This window comes from Heptranchias perlo, chromosome 4, assembly GCF_035084215.1.
Source record: "Heptranchias perlo isolate sHepPer1 chromosome 4, sHepPer1.hap1, whole genome shotgun sequence".
NCBI classification, from domain to species: domain Eukaryota; kingdom Metazoa; phylum Chordata; class Chondrichthyes; order Hexanchiformes; family Hexanchidae; genus Heptranchias; species Heptranchias perlo.
In genome coordinates this window covers 96,603,862-96,626,038 of record NC_090328.1, presented here as the reverse complement: position 1 = coordinate 96,626,038, position 22,177 = coordinate 96,603,862, and the positions used below count along the sequence as shown (strand labels likewise).

General features: G+C 41.9%; 1 protein-coding gene across 1 annotated transcript in view; it reads right to left on the bottom strand.

Annotated features, from left to right (window-relative positions):
• Positions 1-22,177, bottom strand: part of zcchc7 (zinc finger, CCHC domain containing 7) — a 241,829-nt gene that overhangs the window by 72,490 nt on the left and 147,162 nt on the right. Inside the window, exons 3-4 of the mRNA XM_067983346.1 lie at positions 19,663-19,706; positions 17,520-17,630 (exon numbers count right to left, since the gene is read on the bottom strand). Of these exons, the coding sequence (XP_067839447.1) occupies positions 17,520-17,630; positions 19,663-19,706 (155 nt within the window). The remainder of the gene's footprint in view (positions 1-17,519; positions 17,631-19,662; positions 19,707-22,177) is intronic.

Here is a 22,177-nt window from a genome sequence, read left to right as displayed (position 1 = left end):
TCGTTTATTTTGCTGCTTGTTGATTATTAGGTTTTTCCCCCACCTGAAAGTGGATTTCACCCAATCAGAATTGTCCCAGTACCAGGACAGTAGCTTGTGATTGCTTAGTCTTTTATCAATACATAGTTGAGCCAATCATGATTTTCTTCCCTATAGACACATGGGGCTCGAATTTAGCAGGCCTGCGGGTTCCCAGCGGGTGGTCCTCCGGGAGCGTCGAAAACGCGAACGGCAAAATTAGTGGGTTGCCCACGCGATCGTAGCAGGCAACACACTAATAGGAATCAATTACCTGCTCCTCCGGGGTCCACGGCGCTGGCCTGCGCGTTGGTCGGGCTGCGCATGCGCAGTACGATCTGTCAGCTGGAGGCTCTCTAGTTAAAGGGGCAGTCCTCCACTGACAGATGCTGCAACCAATAGAACAAATTGCAGCATGGAGCAGCCCAGGGGGAAGGCTGCTCCCAGTTTAATGATGCCTCACCCCAGGTATCATCAGATGGGGTGAGGAGGAGGGAGAGGACACAGATCTTCCCCCCGGCGGGCGGGAGGAAGCGGCCTGCCTCTGCCACCAAGAAGGCCTGGCTCGAGGTGGCAGAGGGGGTCACCTGCGCCACCAACATATGGCCCACCTGCATACAGTGCAGGAGGCGCTGCAATGACCGCAGTAGGTCCGCCGCAGTGAGAACACGAAGTCTTTCCCCTACACTCCGTCTGCCACAACACTGCCCCCACCCCAAATCTCCTTCGGCACCGCCAACACTATTCTGTCACATCACCCTTCATACCCACTCACACCCCATCCTCATCTTACCTCCACCTACTCACCTCGCCAGTACTCATCCTGCCACTAACACACGACCCAATCCTCATACAATCTCATGGCTCCATCCCATACTCACCCTCTCGTGCATCTCCCTCACGGCCAGCCTCACTCAACCTGCCACCACCTGTGCTGCAGCCACAGGGCATGCATCACATATGTGCAGTAGGCAGCGTAAGGCAAACGTCTCGTCAGCATGAAGGGGGTGCACAAGGGTGTCTGAGGGTTTGTCATGGGTGTTACCCATATTGAATTTCAGAGCAACAAACAGCACACATTATATTGACACCACCACTGCCATGTCTCCGCGAATCCTGTCCGTTGTGTCCAATAATGCCCGCTCCTGGGTATCACTATGAGGACCCACCACTGATGCCACCCATCGTGTTACTGCAGAGTAGGTGCAGGTGTATTTGCAGGGCTCGTCCGCGCAGACGACTGAGAGACATCGGCGGTGTAGCCGGCTGCACCCTGGAAGGATGCGGAGGAGAAGGTGTGGAGGGCAGTGGTGACTTTGCCAGCGACAGGTAAGCAGTTGGTGCTGGGGCCAGCCAGGAGCAGCTCGGCATGAAAGAGGCTGCAGATCTCCACGACTACATGTCGAGCGAATCTGCGCCTCCCTGTGCACTGCTGCTCGGAGAGGTCCGGGGAGCTGCGCCTCGGTCTGTGGACCCTGTGGCGAGGGTAGTGCCCTCTGCGACGCGTCTCTCTCTGCGGTAGCCCTCCCTCCTGCTGTGCAGGTGGGCGTGCAACAACACCGTGTTGGGGGGATCCACGTCTCTGCGGCGGACGGCGTGGACTGCGAGGCTGCTGGTGCTGGTCATGCTCTTCGTCCTCCGAGGGTGTCCACACACCACCCAACTGGCAGGTGTTGGTCTGAGGGGTTGTGCAGGGTAGGTGTGTGGTTCCTCGGACTGGGGCTGCGGTTTCGTGTCGGTCTGTCCTCTGGCTTGGCGGGGGGTGGTGGAGGGCAGGGGTTGCCCTATGTGACGCGGTGGCCTCCTGCGTGGGTGAGGGCTCTCCCCCGTGGAGCGCACCTTGGCACCTGCCACAGGCTGCTGGCTGCAACACGCCTGGTTGGAGGGAGTCTGTTTCCCCCAGTGTGGGAAACTCACTGCCTTGAACCTAAAATCCCACACTTCCTCTTTTGACAGCTGCTTCAGCTCATTAACTGACCACAACGAGCAAGTTAAGTACTCTCAAGTGGAACCCCGCTGGCTTTAATTGCCTGCGGGATTCCCACCAGCGGGGCTTGCGCGCGCAGCCCCGCACGTCAGCGCGGTACCCGGAAGTGGCCGGGATTTCGTCGCGATCCGGTCACGTGACCGGAGATCGGGATTTTCGGGGCCACCCCGCTGGTAACCCGCCGGAAACCCGACCCTAAAATCGAGCCCATGGTGTAGTGATCAATTTTGACGTGTGACGCTTTGCACATGGGTGCCATATGCAAACATTTATGTAGACAAACAGAGCTAGAAAAGTAATGAAAGCCATTAGAATAATCAAAGACAATTTTAGTATGACAAAATATTAGTAAATAATCCAACAGCTCTTGCATATCTCCTGTTACTTTTTAGTGAGGTAATCAGAATGAACTCAAATGTGGACCGCAAACTACAAGAAGACACAATGGCCCAGAAATGGCGCATCTCACATCGAGCGACATAATTGGACTTTTTACTTCACTGTTCAGATTGAATTATATTTGTACTGCAAACAGCTAGAAAGTCAAAGCGATAATGGTGCAGCGATGTCAATGTCACATCTGGGACCCCATGAACGTCATGCCCAATGGTCTATCTCCTTATCCAATGAAAAAAAAGGATAAAGAAACAGAATCAAATTAGATACAGAAAAGAGAGGGAAAGAAAAAGTGGATTAAGAGAGAGAGAAAAAAGAGACAGAAAGGGAAAGTAAGAAAAAAAATAAAACAAACAAGCAGAAGAGAATACTGTAATCTAGTTGTGTTTGGGAATTGTTGCACTGTTCCTTGAGAAGTTAATGAGTGAATGGCAGGGAAGGTGTGCGAAATGTACAAACATTCTTAACCCATGAAGCATAGAACCAGTGACCCTGTCCATCATGATTAGGAACAGTGGAACTGCTTTCATAGGAGCATAGGAATTGCTAGACGGAAAAAGCATCTAGTTCACCTTCCACCATTCTGGTAGTCACATGATACAATGATAATGGAGCTGTTGACTAATCATAGCAATCGATCTCTATCAATTAGTTTACAACAGTCTCAGAAATGACACGAGGAAAACCCCAGTGGTGTAGAGGTTTGGGAACCATAGGTTCTAAGTTACTTTTTTAATTACTAAGTATCCTACACTTACCATGTCATGTTTCAACTACTCATATATTGTATCCCAAAATGTTATTTTCTGAAAAAAATATCTAATTCTGAGTGTCGGAACAGCTTTGCATCCTGAAAATTATTGCCTTCCAACACTAACAGGAGTGTAAATGGTAAGAATAGCACAAAAATACTGCCAAAACAGATAAAAAGTTTTTTAAAACTTCTAGGAACACAGCTGTGTAAGACTACACAGCTTCATTGTTCCCTTTCTGGGTCTCCAAGGTTGAGTGTTATGTCAGGACCATAAATCGCGTCATTAACAGAGTCTGTGTGACATGATTACCAGCTCTAAATGGCTGCTGCAAGATTAATTCGCATTAGCGGTGTAAATCCAGCAATTTCATGACACGCAATTAATTTGAACGGGGAGACTCACGGCACGGTTGCAACTTTTTCTGTTTTGTCGAGGCGAACGGCGGAGGGGCACAAATCGTCCAGCAACTTTTAGAGAATTGGAACTCATGGCATATCTCTTCTTCAACTCAAATTGCTAGATTTTTTATGAACAAATAATGGTGAGAGTCATTAATTCACCATTATTTTTCCAGCAATTTCTGACCCATTCAATAATATATACATAGGCTGGTGTCCAGCTCAACATATAGATTACTCTCACCAAGCAGAACACAAATGTTCCAATGAAATTCTAGCTGACTCTCGGCCATTTGGAAGAGCAGAAAAACATCTACTCTTTCAAATAGCCAAGACAAGAGGTGCTCTGCTGCTCCCGATTGGACCCAGTATCTCTCCAGCATAGCCCCATAGCATTCCCAGACCCTAAAAGGGAAGGTTGCGTTTGAACAATACGCAAAAGAAGGAGTCTCCTCCTCCCACTGCACACCACCCCCCCACCCCAAACACTGCATGATCTCCATGTCTCAGTCCTGTATTTGCCTACATTACAACAGTTACTACACTTCAAAAGTACTTCATTCACCGGGAAGTGCTTTAGTACATCCTGAGGATTCAAACAGTGCTACATAAATGTAAGTTCTTCAAGGATCTTCCTCAGTACTTGGCAAATTTGATGGTGCAGTTCCATCTTTCCCACACAATACAATACCAGTCTTCCCAGAATCATATTGTCAAAGGCACATTCATCCAATGAGTGTAAGGTGGTTCGCTTAATCAGCACATCAGGAAAGTAAGCTTCAACGCCACCGATGAAGCTGACAATCATTCTGTATAAACTCTGGAGCTTTAATCTCCAGCAATAATTTCAGTACACATATTTAAGGATCAATGGCTACCCCAGTTGCCTTGGCTATAGTACTTATTACTGCTTGCCAAAGAGATTTCGGGACAGTGCCACAGTATGTGAAGGCAAGGACCTTCTTCTGAGCCACAATGACATTATCGATTCTTAGGCAAGTAGCCCAGTTTAGCCCTTCTACGTGGAATGCAGTCGAACTTGTGAAAGATCTTCAAGTGAATCAATTTAATGTGTGCACTTCTGGGTGCCAAGCAAGCATTTGAACAAATTGTTGATCATCTGAATTGCATGCATGCGCAAGATACATCTCCCAGAGCTTTTCTGCTTGGTTAATTATACTGGGGTAAATTTTGGTCTTCACCACCTGAGTAATAATCTGGCAGAGCGGATTGCCCACCCGATTTTCATTAGAATATAAGAAATAGGAGCAGGAATAGGCCATTGGGCCCCTCGAGCCTGCTCCACCATTCAATCAGATCACGGCTAATCTTCGACCTCAACTTTACTTTCCTGCCCGATCCCCATATCCCTTGATTCCCCTAGAGTCCAAAAATCTATCCATCTCAGCCTTGAATATATTCAATGACTCAGCATCCACAGCCCTCTGGGTAGAGAATTCCAAAGATTCACAACCCTCTGCGTGAAGAAATTCCTCCTCATCTCAGTCTTGAATGGCCGACCCCATATCCTGCGACTATGCCCCCTAGTTATAGACTCTCTAGCCAGGGGAAACAATCTCAAGCCCCCTCATAACCTTGTATGTTTCAATGAGATCACCTCTCATTCTTCTAAACTCGAGAGTATAGGCCCATTCTACTCAACCTCTCCTCATAGACAACCCTCCCATCGCAGGAATTAATCTAGTGAATCTTCGTTGCACCGCCTCTAAGGCAAGTATGTGCTTCCTTAGATAAGGAGGCCAAAACTGTACACGGTGCTCCAGGTGAGGTCTCACTAAAGCCCTGTACAACTGTAGTAAGAATTCCTTACTCTTGTACTCCAACCCTCTTGCAATAAAGGCCAACACGCCATTTGCTTTCCTAATTGCTTTCTGTACCTGCTGGCTAACTTTTTGTGTTTCTTGTATGAGGACACCCAAGTCTCTCTGAACACCAACATGTAATAGTTTCTCACCATTTAAAAAAAAATCTGTTTTTCTATTCTTCCTACCAAAGTGAACAACCTCACATTTCCACACATTATATTCCATATGCCACCTTCCTGTCCACTCACTTAATCTGTCTACATCCCTTTGCAGACTCTTTGTGTCCTTCTCACAGCTTACATTCCCACGTAGCTTTGTATCATCGGCAAACTTAGATACATTACACTCGGTCCCTTCATCTAAGTCATTAATATAGACTGTAAATAGCTGAGGCCAAAGCACCGATCCTTGCGGCACCCCACTAGTTACAGCCTGCCAATGTGAGAATGACCCATTTATCCGTACTCTCTCTTTTCTGTCCTTTAACCATTCCTCTATCTATGCTAATATCTTACCCCCAACCCCATGAGCCCTTACCTTATGAAACAACCTTTTATGTGGCATCTTATGGAATGCCTTTTGAAAATCCAAATATACTACATCCACTGGTTCCCCTTTATCTACCCTGCTAGTTACATCCTCAAAAAACTCTAATAAATTTGTCAAACACAATTTCCCTTTCATAAAACCATGTTGACTCTGCCTAATCGTATTATGATGTTCTAAGTGCCCTGTTATCACTTCCTTAATAATGGATTCCAGCATTTTCCCAACGACCAATGTCAGGCTAACTGGCCTGTAGTTCCCTGTTTTCTCTCTCCCTCCCTTCTTGAATAGCGGGGTTACATTTGCTACCTTCCAGTTCACTGGGACCATTCCAGATTCTAGAGAATTTTGGAAGATCATAACCAATTTAGAACCCTAGGATGTAAGACATCAGGTCCAGGGGATTTGTCAGCTTTTAGTACCATTAGTTTGTCCAGTACTTTTTCTCTACTGATATTGTTTTTATGTTGAAGACAGATACAAAATATTTGTTTAATGCATCTGCCATTTCCTGATTCCCTATTATATCTCCTGCCTCAGCCTCGAAGGGACCAACATTTACTTTGCTACTCTCTTTCTTTTTACATACTTGTAGAAGCTCTTACAATCCGTTTTTATATTTCTTGCTAGTTTACTTTCAGATTCTATTTTCTCCCTTTTTATCAATTTTTTGGTTGTCCTTTGTTGGTTTCTAAGTCTCTCCCAATCCCCTGGCAACAGGATTTTCATCCCGTTGATTTCAATGCAATGAAAATCAGTTGGGTTCTCTAACAGGCAGGCGATCCGCTCCGCCAGATTACCACCCAGACAGTGAAAGCGAAAGTTTACCCCACTGTCTCCCACCCTTGAATATCACAGTAAGTCTTTGGTTTGTTGGTTGCTTGCCAGACGAGGTTCCAAGCTGAGAGATCCAGTAGCTGCCGATCAACTCGGAAACGGCCAACGCCCCTCTGAATTGCAAAAGCTTACATAAATATTTATGGTAACCTTGAACTACTGACTTAATTGTTGGAAATTAAAATTTGCAACAATTAAGTCAGTAGTTCAAGGTTACTTAACATAGCTGACTCCAGCCATTGCCTAATTGTGGAACATTGCTGGCTTACAATCTATAATGAAAAAAAAAGTTACCCCATCATCATGAGAGGGCTCAAATCACCAATGAATGGGACCGAACTTTCTAACTCTGAGGTCTTTCTTACTGCTCGCCATAATTAGGAACTGTTACATTTAACAAGCAGTGTGTGCTAGGAACTATCCCTTCAGACGATAAGAAGTTAGATCATATCCCACAGCTGCACTCTGCAAGCACTTGCCATTTAGTAGAAGTGCCTCTGATTTGCATAATCCCAAATGGAAGTTATCAGGTGGGAGAGGAGGGTTAGGGTTGGATTTCTGTAACTGAAATATCATATCTACATACAGGAGTATTTTGTACTCTTTACATCTTAACCGTATGTTGTGGGGACCTATGCTTATGGCAATTGCTAGGAGTTCCAAAGTCACTACAAACAGTAACAGAATAAAGTAAGCATCCTTGCCATGTGTTCTTACAGCCAACTCAAAGAGTAGATGGTACCGCTTGATGCAACTGAAGCTGGAAGAGCCTTCTGCAGAGCTCTTATCTCAAGAAACCAGGGATGAAGCTGAATTTCATCAAACTACACTGGTGCTTCCATATGACTATCAAAATGCCTTCTCAGAATTCAATAAATGGGCCATGGTGGGAAACTCATTATGCAAAGAATCTGAGAGTGTGCGTGTATGTGCGTGCGTGCGCATGCTTCCTCAGGGTGTCAGAGAAGTAACTGCCCTTTACAATGACCTTTTGCACCAGATATTTAGAAGCACTAATTCCATTCCATGCGCTAGTATCATCGGCAGTACTTGGCAATCAAGATTTAACAGCAAGCTGTGCCTGTAGCTAAAACAGTGAGTAAGGCATTTCCTTTTTTGAAATAAGAATGCTCCCGGGCGTCGTATGGAATTGAAAGTCTTATAGTGGGAACTTTTTTGTGGAATTCTATCGTACCCATATGCGCCAGATACTTACTCCTTTCCTTGTCTTTACTTGCCCTTTACACCTGAGCTAAGGGGTATTCCAAGTGATTAAAGAGATTAGTCCAGCATCGGAATCTTTTGAGCTGTAAGGAACCTGCCACACCCAGTGGCTCCTCCTTGATATTCTGATTGGTAAAGAAGCCTGCGAAATTCATGGACTTACTGTTCAATTTTAATGGGGTCTGTCTGCTTCACCCTTGCCTTGGTCCTAATCGATGGGGCTGTTGCAGTTGCTTCGGTTTGTTTTATCTGCCTGGTCAGTAATGTTTCTGCTTTCTCCCCCCCCGTCAAAGAACCATTGTGCTGTCCAAAAGAGTAAGAATTCTGTTAGCAGAGGGTAAGATTACATTTAGCCTTTATTAGTTCTCTGAGTGTTTCTTCCGTATGAGAAGTTCGGTGTTGAATCTCCAGCGAGTGAACCTGAGCCTTTCTGGTTTTCCTTCCATTTTGGCCGCAGCACAGCTTACAAAGTGCCCATATCACTGTCTTGAGGGCTTCTCATAGAACGTCCCAGAGGTCACTGAAAAGCTATTTTCCTGCAGGTCACCTTCACTGTTTCTAGTTTTTGTATGAAGGTGGAGGGGGGGGGGGGGGATGTCAAACACAAAATTATTGTTCATTCTCCACTGGCTAGATTTCTTGCTTTCAGAAAAAGGACTAAATGTGAGGGGGACCAGTGTGTGAGCTGAGATCACCATTTGCTCAGTATTTGTACGTAATGATATTCTCATCTTCTCCTGTCACATCCAAAAACTGTAAATGCAGGACTATAGGTCAGGCATGGAGAATAATAGGAAAAATGGGGGGTAATGTAACCTCCATATATTTATCAGGTCTATCTCTCTGCTCAACTCAAAGATCATCCTAACCTCCCACAAGGTTGTTACGCTGTCCTAAAGAATGATCCAAACTCTGACCTGCAACAAGATTGAAGTCCCTATCTATAATCGATTGAAGTTTGGCTACTTCTTTAATGTTAGATAAGAACACCTCCAGGGCCTGTATTACATGCATAGAGGTTACTCACAATAACCCTGATCATGCCAAAGGAGCCATAATACATCTCTCCTCTCTGGGTCCTTCACACAGTTCCACTGTGAATGAAACAGCTTTATGTACAAGCATTACCAACCCATTTTCTTATATTAAAAGCAGGGTATGTTTGTCCCACCTGTAATTTCTTAAGCTTTAAGGACACTTTCTCCTCTAACTCGGTATCCTGTAAAAAGACAACTCCAGTCTTAATCGACTTAAATGCTGCAGAATTTTTAAGCGCTTGACTGGATTTTGGATTCCTTCGCATTCCAGGAGACCAGCTTAATGCAGGAATCACTGACAGCCATAACTGTGTTTTAATTCTGAAGTTCAAAAAGCTTAATAAATTAACCTAATCCACAACTTTGGGGTGGATGATCAATGTGATATTTTACTTTTTATCATCAGCATAATCGTTAAATTAATGAAATGGTGCTGCTCAGCAGTAGTCAGAGGTTTTTTTTAACTGGTTGTTCACAGGTACTGTAGGTGAATTCCTTTGATGTGAACCTGGCAAAATCCTCCATGGTAGTCTTACCCTCAGTAACATGGCTCATTCAGATTTGGCCTATTAATAATAGCATAATTAAAAAGGTCACCTCATCAGATATATAAAGTTAAATTTGGAGGCTATTATTGATTACTAAAGTTTGCTTAGTTTTATTTCACAATTTACTAAAACCTAGGAATGCAAGTTTATTTTTTAAACTTAACGTCATAATCTGATGATTTTTTTGGGCAGGCGCAAGGACGGGAGATAAACGGTAGCTTATACTGTAAGTTATAATAATTATGAAATTAATTATTCTGTGTGTCAAACCCCCACCTACCAAACTCTAGATATAATGGAGGTTTCGCACTTCCAGTCACTCAGGCAACATTGCTGATAATTGCAGTGATGTTTGCTAAGTGGGCAATGTCTCAGGGTTTGACTGTGTTAAATTACACAGGCCTGCTTCAACCAGTGAAGAAGCAGCTGATACGAGGCATAGATTTTTAGGTGAGGTTGAGTTTGATGATTTTGTAACAGCGTGTTTACAGTAAATGGATAAGGACAAAACTAACAAACACTTTTCAAGTGGATAGAAAGTTTAGGGACATTCAAGAAGTTATTTTTGATTCTAGCTGCTTTCAAATAGTTACTGCAGTGCAGTGACTGTGGTCAAAGCATCTTACTACTATTCTTTTTCTCATTATTTTCTTAGAACTTTCTTTTAACTAAAATAAATATATATGTGTAGAGATTTGATATTTTATGTGCCTAGGTTTCCTGTGGAAATACACCCCAAGGACCAATGCAAAAAAAAATTAACCAGCCTTCTTAAAAATTTATATGATCTCCATTTCCCCCCATTTTGTCAATTTCCTCTTCTCCCCCACCCATTGAAGGTATTAACTCTTTGATGGAGTACGGTTCAACCAGGCAACTATTGTCCTTCGGTACCCCAGCCAGTCTTACCCAATGATAATCTCTGTTCAAGATGGTGCACTCCTTGTTCATAAAGTCCTCCATCTAGCTGCCCTACCAAGAACAGGCTAAAAACTCATTGTGGAGAGGAAGTAATGACTGAGGTGTAAAGGACAAGGAGGGGGAGGAACTCTTGAAATGTGTGCAGGAGAACTTTCTTGATCAGTATGTTTCCAGCCCAATGAAGATGGATGCAGTGCTGGATCTAGTTCTGGGGAATGAAATTGGGCAAGTGAAGCATGTTTCAGTGGGAGAGCATTAGGGAAACAGTGATCACAGTATCATTAGGTTTAGAGTAGTTAAGGAAAAGGAAAAGGGACAATCAAAAGGTGAAGTTATTCAACTGGAAGAGGGCTCATTTCTGAGAGATGTACATGCACATTTACAGCGTGATGTGTGCCGGACGCCATCTTGGTACAGGAGTTAGCACAGATGCAGATAATGAACAATGGAATCGCGTAAAGTAGGGTGAAAATGGCTTCAATCAGTGTGCAACGCTGATTTCAAGTGATAGACACTATTTTGGGACTTAACGCTCAACTCAACGGACAGTCTTAACCGTGACCATCTGAACGTGTCTTATAGTGCCTGGAAGTCCCCCCACCAGTGCTATTTAAAGGGACCATGCAGGATTTACAGGTTAGTGGCTGGATTATTGCTTCCGGCTGCCGATACATTTGTAACTGTTTTTGGAGGTCTCCTAGACTTCAACACTAGGATGCGGGGACATAGCCTAACATTTAGAGCCAGAATGTGCAGGAGTGAAGTTAGGAAATGCTTCTAAACGCAAAGGGTAGAAGACTTTTGGAACACTCTTCTGCAGACGGCAGATGATGCTAGCTCACTTGTGAATGTTAAATCTGAGATTGATAGATTTCTGTGAACCAAGGGTATTAAGGGATATGGGACTAAGGTGGGTATATGGAGTTAAGTCACAGGTCCTCCATGATCTCACTGAATGGTGGAACAGGCTCGAGGGGCTAAATCCCTCTGCCACTTGCTGCCTCCTGATATGTGCCACCTTTTCCTGCAAGAAAGCGGGATGTGTCTGGGTGATGTTCCTGTCATGGTTGAATAGCTTGTGTGTGTGTGGCCTGTGAGTTGTTGGTGGACAGCTTGAAACAGTGGTAATGTGTAAGGGTGAGAGGAAGCATCTGGTTGGAAGAGTTGAGTACTGATGGAAAGAGTTTATTGGTGTGTGGGTGATGGGGGGTGTAGTGCGTGGTGCAGTTGGTAGGAGACACCACTTGACAGTTGATCTCACTCACCTTGCCCACTCATGTCAAAGCATTGAACTTCTTCCTGTACTGCATCCATGTTCATGATGCTGTGCGCCTGGCATTGACTTTGTCCCCTGCTGTCTCCCACTGCCTTTTGGATATATGTCTGGAGAGCCTCTTGCCCCCTCCCCACCCTGCGGATATAGGATGCCCCTCCTTCTGTCCACCTCTTGCACCAAGGTCTCTAGTGCATCAGCAGAGAACCTTGGTGCATGCACCCTCGCAGGCCTGGTACCAACTCAGATCAGCAGATTGGTGAGGTCTGGCATGCAGATAAGAGGATGTGGGATTTAGTAGTGCGCAACCTTTATTTAATGTTTTAACATAACTCATCAGTGTGTAAACATAGGGATGGGACCTGCATCTGTGTTTTACGTGTGTCTAATCTCCGTTCAGACAGTAGACTGTTATTTTCAGCAAATAACAGGTACCAGCTACCTTTAAACGATTTCTAAGAAACAGCCATCGAGCCCCCCTGGTGGTGGAAAGTACGAATTGCATTGATTCCACGTGCAAGGCCTGGAATGGAACGCTAATTGCAGGTGAGGCCTTGGGTGGGCCGAAACTTGCATCCTGCCTGCGCAGGGGCCACTGGGCATGGGGAATAGCACATCACGCTACCCTCGCCCAAAAACAGCCCAATCCAATTTTTTCCCCCAAAGATTTGCAGGTATAACAATAAATGAGCAATGGGAGGTCTTCAAGGAGGAGATAGTTCAGGTACAGACTAAGCACATTCCTATTGGGTGGGGGGGGGGGAAAGGCATTCAAAGCTAGTGCTCGTTAGGTGACTAAAGGAATTATGATTAAAATGAAATAGAAAAAGGAGACTTATGATAAATGTCAGGTTCATAACACAGTAGAGAATCAAGTAGAATATAGAAAGTGCAGAGGAGAAGTGAAAAAGGAAATAAGAGGGGCTAAGACAGTGTATGAGAAAAGATTAGCGGGTAACATAAAAGGGAACAGTAAAGTATTTTATAAACATATAAAGAGTGAAATGATAGCGGAAGGGCTGGTGGGGCCGATTAGAGATCAAAAAGGTAATCTTCTTGCGGAGAGTTCATGGCTGAGGTACTAAATGAGTACTTTGCATCGGTCTTCACAGAAGAGTAGGATTCTGCCAATGTCAAGTAAAGCAGGAAGAGGTAAAGAAATTGGATAGGATACAAATAGATATAGAAGAGTTACTTAAAAGGCTGGCAGTGTTAAAGTAGAAAAGTCGTCTCGTCCGGATGGGATGCAGTCTAGGTTGTTGAGAGAAGTACGGGTGGAAATAGCGAAGGCTCTGGCCACAATCTTTCAATCCTCCTTGGATATGGGAGTATTGCCAGAGGACTAGCAGGTTGCTTATGTCACACCCCTGTTCAAAAAAGGGGAGAGGGTGAATCCGGTAACTATAGGTCAGTCAGCCTAACGTTGGTGATGGGGAATCATCTAGATGCCATAATCTGGGACAAAAATAATTGTCACTTGGAAGAATATAGGTTAATAAACGACAGCCAACATGGATTTGTTAAAGACAATTGGTGTCTGACAAACTTGATTGTGTTCTTTGATGAAATAACAGAGAGGGTTGATGAAGGTAGTGCAGTCGATGTTGTGTATATGGACTTTCAAAATGTGTTCGATAAAGTGCCGCATAATAGATTTGTTAGTAAAACTGAAGCCCATGGAATTAAAGGGACAGTGGCAGCATGATACAAAATTGGCTAACAGACGGAAAGCAGAGAGTAGTGTAAGGAAGTATACAGTGGTGTCTCCCAGGGGTTGGTATTAGGGTCAGAGCTTTTTTTGATATATATTAACGACCTGTACTTGGGTATAGGAGGCAAAATGTAAACGTTTGCAAATGACTTGGATATGTGGTAAACAGTGAGGAGGATAGTAACAGACTTAAGGAGGACGTGGAATAACTGGTGAAATGGGCAGACACATGGTAGATGAAATTTAATGCAGAGAAGTGTGAAGTGATGCATTTTGGAAGGAAGAATGAGGATGGGCAATATAAACTAAATGGTACAATTTTAAAGTGGGTATAGGAACAGAGAGACCTGGGGGTGTACATACACAAGTCTTTGAAGGATGATATGGCTGTTAAAAAAGCATAAGGGATCCTGGGCTTTACAAATAGAGGCAAAGAGTACAAAAACAAAGAAGTTATGCAAAACCTTTATAAATCACTGGTTAGGCCTTAGCTGGAGTATTGTATTCAATTCTGGGCACTCCACTATAGGAAGGATGTGAAGGTCTTGGAAAGGGTGCAGAGGAGATACTAGAATGGTACCAGGGATGAGGGACTTCAAGTTATGTGGAGGGACTGGAGAACCTGGGATTGTTCTCCTTAGAGCAGAGACGGTTGAAGGGGGATTTAATAGAGGTTTGATAGAGAGAAACTGTATCCACTTGCAAGAGGATAGATAACCAGAGGTAACAGATTTAAGGTAATTGGCAAAAGGACCTAGGGGAGATGAGGAGAAATTTATTTATGCAGCGTGTTGTTATGATCTGGAATGCCCTACCAGAAAGGGAGGAGGAAGCAGATTCAATAGTAACTTTCAAACGGCAATTGGATATATACTTGAAAAGGAAAGGTTTGCAGGGCTATGAGACTAACTGGATAGCTCTTTCAAAGAGTCGGCACAGGCACGATGGGCTGAATGGCTTCCTTCTGTGCTGTAAGATTCTATGACTCTAGGTGTCCCAGAGTTCAGTTTTGGGACAGTACTGTTTTTAATTTACATCAATGGCCTGGACTCAGAAGCCCATTGCAAATTGATCAAATTTTCAGATAATACCAAACTAGAAGAGGCAGCTCAGGAATTGCAGAATGAGCTGGTCAAAATATATACTTGGGCAGTATTATGGCAGATAACACAGAGAAGTGTAAAGTACCGCAGAAAAAATGAGCAACAAACATACTCCAAGAATGGGGTTGAAATAGCTACGGATGAAGTTTAGAGACCACTGGACTCAACAAAAGATAAAGATATTTAAGATAGAAAGGGGGGAGATAATTGATAAACTAATCAAACTTAGAGAGGATAAAACCCCTAGTCCGGATAGATTACATCCGTGAATATTAAAAGAAGTTAGGGAAGAGATAGCAGAGGCACTATTATATATGTATAAAAATCCATTAGAAAAGGGAATAGTGCCAGAGGACTGGTGGACACCTAATCTGATTCCTATATTTAAAAAGGGAGATAGAACAAGTCCAGGGAACTATAGACCAGTTAGCTTAACATTGGTGGTAGGAAAGATAATGGAATCTTTACTCAAAGATGTAATTGAAAAACATCTAGAAACCAAAAATATAATAAAGAACAAGTCAGCAAGGATTTCAAAAGAGTAGGTCATACTTGACCAACCTTACTGAATTCTTTGAAGAAGTAACAAAAAGAGTAGATAAGGGTAATGCAGCAGATGTAATATATTTGGATTTTCAAAAGGCCTTCAATAAGGTACCACATAGTAGACTCATGACTAAGGTCAGAGCATGTGGAGTCAGGGGACAGGTAACAGAATGGATAGCAAGCTGGCTACAAAACAGAAAACAGAGTAGGGGTTAAGGGTAGCTACTCAGACTGGCAAAAAGTGGGAAGTGATGTTCCACAGGGATCGGTGCTGAGACCACTGTTGTTCATAATTTACATTAACGATTTGGACTCGGGAATCGGAAGTACAATTTCAAAATTTGCAGACGACACCAAATTGGGGGGTATAGTTAACATGAAGGAAGACTGCGACAAAATACAAGACGACATTAATAAACTTAAAGAATGGACGTATAAATGGCAAATGAATTTCAATATAGATAAGTGTGAGGTGGTGCATTTTGGTTGGAAGAATAAAGAGGCCACATACTGCTTGGATAATAAGAGTCTAAATGGGGTAGAGGAGCAAACGGATCCAGGGGTAAACATTACAAATCATTAAAAGTAGCGACACAGATTAATAAGGCCATAAAAAAGCAAACCAAGCATTGCTGGAGGGATAGAATTGAAAAAAAAAGTTATGTTAAATCTGTATAGAACCTTGGTTAGATCACACTTGGAGTACTGTGCAGAGTTCTGGTCTCCATATTATAAAAAGGATGTAGAGGCACTGGAGAAAGAGCAAAAAAGATTCACAAGGATGATACCAGAACCGAGAGGGTATACTTATCATGAAAGGCTGAACAGGCTGGGGCTCTTTTCTCTAGAGAAGACTGAGGGGTGACCTGATAGAGGTCTTTAAGATAATGAAAGGGTTTGATAGGGTAGACATAGAGAAAATGTTTCCACTTGCAGGGCAGTCCAAAACTAGAGGTCATAAATATAAGACAGTCACTAATAAATCCAATAGGGAATTCAGGAGTAACATCTTTGCCCAACAGTGGTAAGAATGTAGAATGTGCTACCATAAGGAGTAATTGAGGCAAACAGCATAGATGCATTTAAGGGAAAGCTAGATAAGCATATGAGGGTGAAAGAAATAGAAGGATATGCAGATAGGGTTAGATGTAGGGGGTGGGAGGAGACTTGTGGAGTATCAACACTCGCTTATACCAGTTGGGCCGAATGGCCTGTTCCTGTGCTGTAGACTCGACGTACAGAAAAGCTAAATCCAGAAAATTGTTTTAATTCAATTGCATGAGTAAGACAAGAGCAGACAGGTTCAAACTAGTAAGAGGCAAATTAAGAAAGAAAGGACTTACATTTATATAGTACCTTTCATGATCTCACTGTTGTAATGTAGGGAAACGCAACAGCCAATTTGTGCAAAGCAAGGTCACACAAACAGCATTGAGATAAATGACCAGTTAACCTGTTTTAGTGATGTTAGTTGAGGGATAAACGTTGGCCAGGACACTGAGGGAACTCCATCACTCTTCTTCAAATAGTGCCATGAGATCTTTTATGTCCCCGAGGCCTCGGTTTAATGTCTCATTCGAAAGATGCACCTCCGACAGTATTGCACTCCCTCAGCACTGCACCGAATTGTCAGTCTAGATTACATACTCAAGTCTCTGGAGTAGGGCTTGAACCCACGACTTTCTGATTCAGGGCAAGAGTGCTACCACTGAGCTAAAGCTGAGGAGCAATCAAGAATCTGATCTCAGGAAGTTCTTCTTCACACAAAGAGCAATCAGTACATGGAATGGATACCTTGATAGGGTAGTGGAGGCAAAATCCTGAAATCATATAAAATCAGTTGGATGCTGCAATGTGGGAGCCATATGGTCATTCTGGATGGATGAGCTAAGATGGGCCGAATGGTCTTCCCCTTCTGTAATTATCTTGTGAACTGAGTTTGAACGATAGCGGAAATTGTGAAATACGGGGAGATTTTCCTGGGTGCAGCGAGTATCAGAAAATCTTTTATAGGCATGAGCTCCAACCCATCCGATAATCCAACATTGATGTGCTCCAATGTGCTGGCCACAAACCCAGGAAGATCTCACCTATGAAGTCAGGTGTTCTGTGCAAAAGAGCAATGCTTTATTACTAAACACAGTAGATTGGCATGTTTCTAGTTATGGGCTACCTTACGTAAATAAAAAGGATCTCTTTCAGCACACCAGTCGGGATCAGAGTAACAGTCAGAGGCAATGCAAGCACGAAAGTCATATACTTTATTGGACAGACAAGCAAAAGAGAATTATCACACAGCATACTTGACAGCATGTATTTGTAATATTAGAAAAAAATGAGCTCTTTTTTAAGTCAATATAAAAGGCACTCTGTTACAAACACCAGCATATTACCTGAGGAGATGGGCAGTTTTTGGACAGGTGCCCCTGTTTGCCACAGTTCCTACAGTCCACGTTTTTGTTATTTGGTGCATAGTAGCGACCGCGGCGCCTCCCAAACGGCGTCTAAAAAGAACCAAACAATGACTGATAATGACACAAAACATGGTAAAAATACATGGTGCTAAAATTTAATTTCTTTACACATTATACTCAGGAAGCCTTTCCATTTTTCCCCCTTCTCTCCTGAAATCCTTATTCATTCAGGGCTGTAGTCCCAAAATGGCTATTCTTTACCTATGAGCCTAGACAGTGAGTGTTGGTAGGCTATTCAACCATGAAGTTTACCATAGTGGAGCCCAATCTGGCTCTCACCCAACGTCGAAAGATGAGCACTTTACAGAAGCAGCCACTGTTTAGGAATCAGGAACATGAACTCGGGGCGATGTATCCCCTGCCTAATCCAGTCAAAGTGAAGCGAAGGGTAATGCTCCAAATGTTGCCCTGGCTGAGATCAGTTAACTCAGCACTGGTCGTGAATTTAACTTGGCATCTCTCTGGCGTGTATGACTTAGCACTACACTGAGTGGTGCCTTAATCCACTGGGCCATCGGGGGAGCTAAAGTATCAAATATAATTCAATATACACAACATTCGACCAAACATATTGACCTGATCTCACATTATAGATTATTTCGGCCTTAGACTGACACGTCACACATTATAGTTTAATGAATTGTGTTCGAGGAGTGTTTTCACTACCGCCTATTAAGTGACATAGAGGCAACTGCCTTTGGAGTGCCGTATCATCGGGCACTACTGCGCATTAAGCACCTACCGAAATATTGCAAAAATGGCCATAATTTACACTTGGAGGGTAATCCCACCATTAAATTGTTGCTTAGGAATCAGGATGACCAGAATGTGGATTCTTTTCAGTGCCTGTCAGTATAAATGTGTGCCCTCTCTAGCCGTTTTCAGGATTTACTAATCCTGTATTCAGCTGTCTGCGCCTGTTTTAAGTTTGTATCTGTTGAATTGTGGGCTCTCTTTTCTTTTTCCTCTTGCTGTTGCTTCTCACTTCTTTTGTCCGTTTCCCCCTCTGTTGCTGATGGCATCCAGTCTCTTATTCCTCCGTCCCACTATTTTTATTAAATAGTTGCTTCCCTATCAATCCTTCTACCCACTGCTGTTTAGTCCATCAGTAAAATAAGACAAAGAATTTTTTTTAAATGGAAGAGAAATAAAGGAAATCAGAAAATAAAAAAGACTGGAAAATATAAAGATAAAAATAATTTTGAGGAGTGATGGAAAATACCCAAGATTGATAACAATCATGAGAGAAAACAAGCAGAAAAAACAGCAAAAATAAATAAGTTGAGAGAGAGAGACAGACAGACAGACACTGACTGACTAACTGGGGTGAAGGTTAGATTTAAGGAAAACAAACACCAGTGGAAATCCATTTATTTAATTTTTAATTGTAAGACACAGTACTTTTTCTAGGCCATGTCTAGTACGTGTCATAAATTGGCATCAGTGGACACTATTCACATTGAACACTCAAAAAGATTCTTCTAATTTTAAAATATATTAGGCTGCAATGTAAAATAATCCAGAGGAAACAGATTTTAAAATAAAATGTAACTGCGACTTGACTGGAGGGTAAGCCACCAGATCGCACTATGCAGAGAATCCTTCAGCATGGAAGAAAAAGTCACTTTTGTAAACCTCAGGTTAACATTTATTACTATAAGACTGAAAATTACATCCATTATCTGCACATTATTTTACCCAATATATATTTTTTTAAAACTGCATCTAGTAAAAAATCTAGTAAAAATCCAATATTAAAAAACTACAGTTCAGCCATCAATTAATAACATAATATTTAAGACTTTACATTTGTCTAACTAGTTAATTGTCAAACTAGGATCTTAGTGTATATCACAGCTTTGCATTCAATACTGATCAAATGCAGCAAGTTCCAGACCTTTCAGGAGGCAATACAGGAATAAAGGCCAGGTTGATAAATTTAAGTTAGCATTGCCATTATTGTTTTATTACAATTATAAAATGTAGCAAACCTTATAAAGTGCTTCATTAAACATGAAATGGTCACTGCATTCCTTAATGTGCTCATTTCGGAGTATCTTACCTCTAAGTCTTTTTTACAGATGGACCACTGCGTGTCAAGGTCACCTAAAAATAAAACAACCATTCATTAAAATTATGTCCACAAAAAAAATTGATAGGATTCATCACAACAATAATTACACATTCAATATCAAACTTGAAAATAAACAGCGATTTCCACCTTAATACAACAATACTCAGAGGCCAGCAACATTTAGCTTCATAGAGGCAGCAGGCATTTGCGAATAAACTATGGTACTGATTTCATACTGAAGTATTTTTATGCACGCAATATTAAAAGTTCAAACTTGCTATTCACTTTTCAAAACAGCTTATGTTTTAAAATCGCAAAAACCAGTTAATCGGACAATCTTGACCACAAGCTGAACTGCTGCCACTCTGTGCTCTCACCAGAAAAAAAAAACAGGTATTTCAATTTACGAGATAAACAAAAGCTGACAGATTTTAAATGAAAGTACAGACGGCAGAATTAAGATAATTAGAGACATTCCACAAAGGAATAAGAGAAAGATGCAAAACAAAGGCAACTGACAATTTTGATTGCTTTCCATCTCAAAGTGAGAGTTTACAAAAATCGGGGAGGAATATTTTAATATGTATGTTCTTTCAAAACTGTGGACAATTTCTGTGTATAAATCCTCTTATGCCCAATATGCCCAAATCCACCCCAAGGAATACTACATAATGTGATATAATTACTACCGCTGTCAAACTGCTGGTTTTGTAGTATACATACTTAACTAAATAAATTAATTAATTCATAAAAATACACGAGAATAAATGATGCACAAAAAGCAGTGACAAACTGAACTCTTTGGATTATGTACTGAAACCAAATTACTGTTTTCTAGTCTTCATATTAGGACTAGCTCCAAATTTGTTACATATTTTGGGGGCTCAACTATCAATAGAAAATCAACATAAATCCGAGGTGCAGTAGAAAATCCTGAAATGAACGGGTTTGGTGAAAGCAAAGCCAGAAAGTGATCTTTGCTGTCACCATTTTCAATATTTTGCATTGACAAAACTGCAAGAATCCCTGGTGAGGCCAGCACCCCCAATACATGTAACCAGATTAAATGTATATCAAATGTCTAGTGGTATTCTAAATTGCTATAGATGAGATCTGGCTGCTACTAGGAGTCAATTAAGCTAAATTGTTGTTACAAACAGGAATTTATTTCAGTATTGTCACATTGACCCATTTGTCAATAATATTGAAACAATTTATCAACAACACAGAAAATGTGACATGCACTGAAACTGACCACTGCTAATCACATTTTTGATGTAAACAGTTTGCCACGATTTGGGGTAGAATGAGACATGTATTGTCACAGCCGACACAAGGATGCACAATCAGTCGCTGTATCCTGGATCTCTGAAATTCTCATACAAATGAATTTCTACTTTTTTTAAACACGCAAATATTTGATATATTTCTTCACCTAAACAGAAAGATGACCAATTACACTTAAAAGGTCTCCTCAAATAAACAGCATCTAGCAAATTTGTTGCAACAAATTTTTTTAAACGAATCGCTGCCTTGAATAGTACAAAAATTATCACATATTTACAATTAAAGAAGCTCTAACACATTCTAGCTCTTTCACCACTTTCTTTGTTTCCAACCCAATTCACTATAATTTTAAATTTTCATGAACAAAAAGGGAAAAAGATAGAGACCTTGAGTGAAGACTGGTATTAGCCCGGTTTCTATTAAAACTGGTAGATTAAATAGAATATCAAATCTCTATATATTTCACAAAAGTACTTTTACCGAAAAGAAAATAATTAAAGAGAGTAGTAGTAAGATATGCTTTCACCAGTTTTCACTACTGACCATCAAAACAAAGGAAGCAGTATTTCAACTCATTGACTCAAAGTAAATGCTACTTTGATGGGCAACAATATTCAACCCCGTCTCACAGGACATCACAAAAATGCAAAGGTGACTGTGCTTTTTGAACACTGATATTCAACAATGTTTTAGCTTCTGCCCTCCCTTGAAGCAAGATAAAGAGAAGGCAATGTGTCTATGCAACTGCTGGATGCAATTAATAAAATACATTTTGTAGTTTTTATTTTTTTTATTTTTAAATTCCTAAAATGTTTTTTGATTGACACTTTGTTACTTCAAGACAGAAAACAGAAGCACCTTTGAACACTTTAATGCAACACTTTCATTTATCATCCAACAGCAACAGGAAGCTCACATATTTCCAAAACATAGTAAACTTATTTAAATGGTAGCATTAAGCAACCATAATCCAGTTATGTTCCAAGGCCCTTATTTTGTATTCTCATATAAATTAACATTTTCCACAAATAGTTATTCATTTTGCTCCAATTCATTCCATTTCTCATTTCTTGCACCCAAGGAGATCCTGAGCTCTTATCCTCGTTTCTGCCCCTCTTTTTGCTGGGTTGTCCATGACCTTGCTAGATGAATCTTCTGCACGCTCTTGTTAGGGGTGGCCCTTTCCTCCACTTGCTTTTTATTATTGGCACACTTG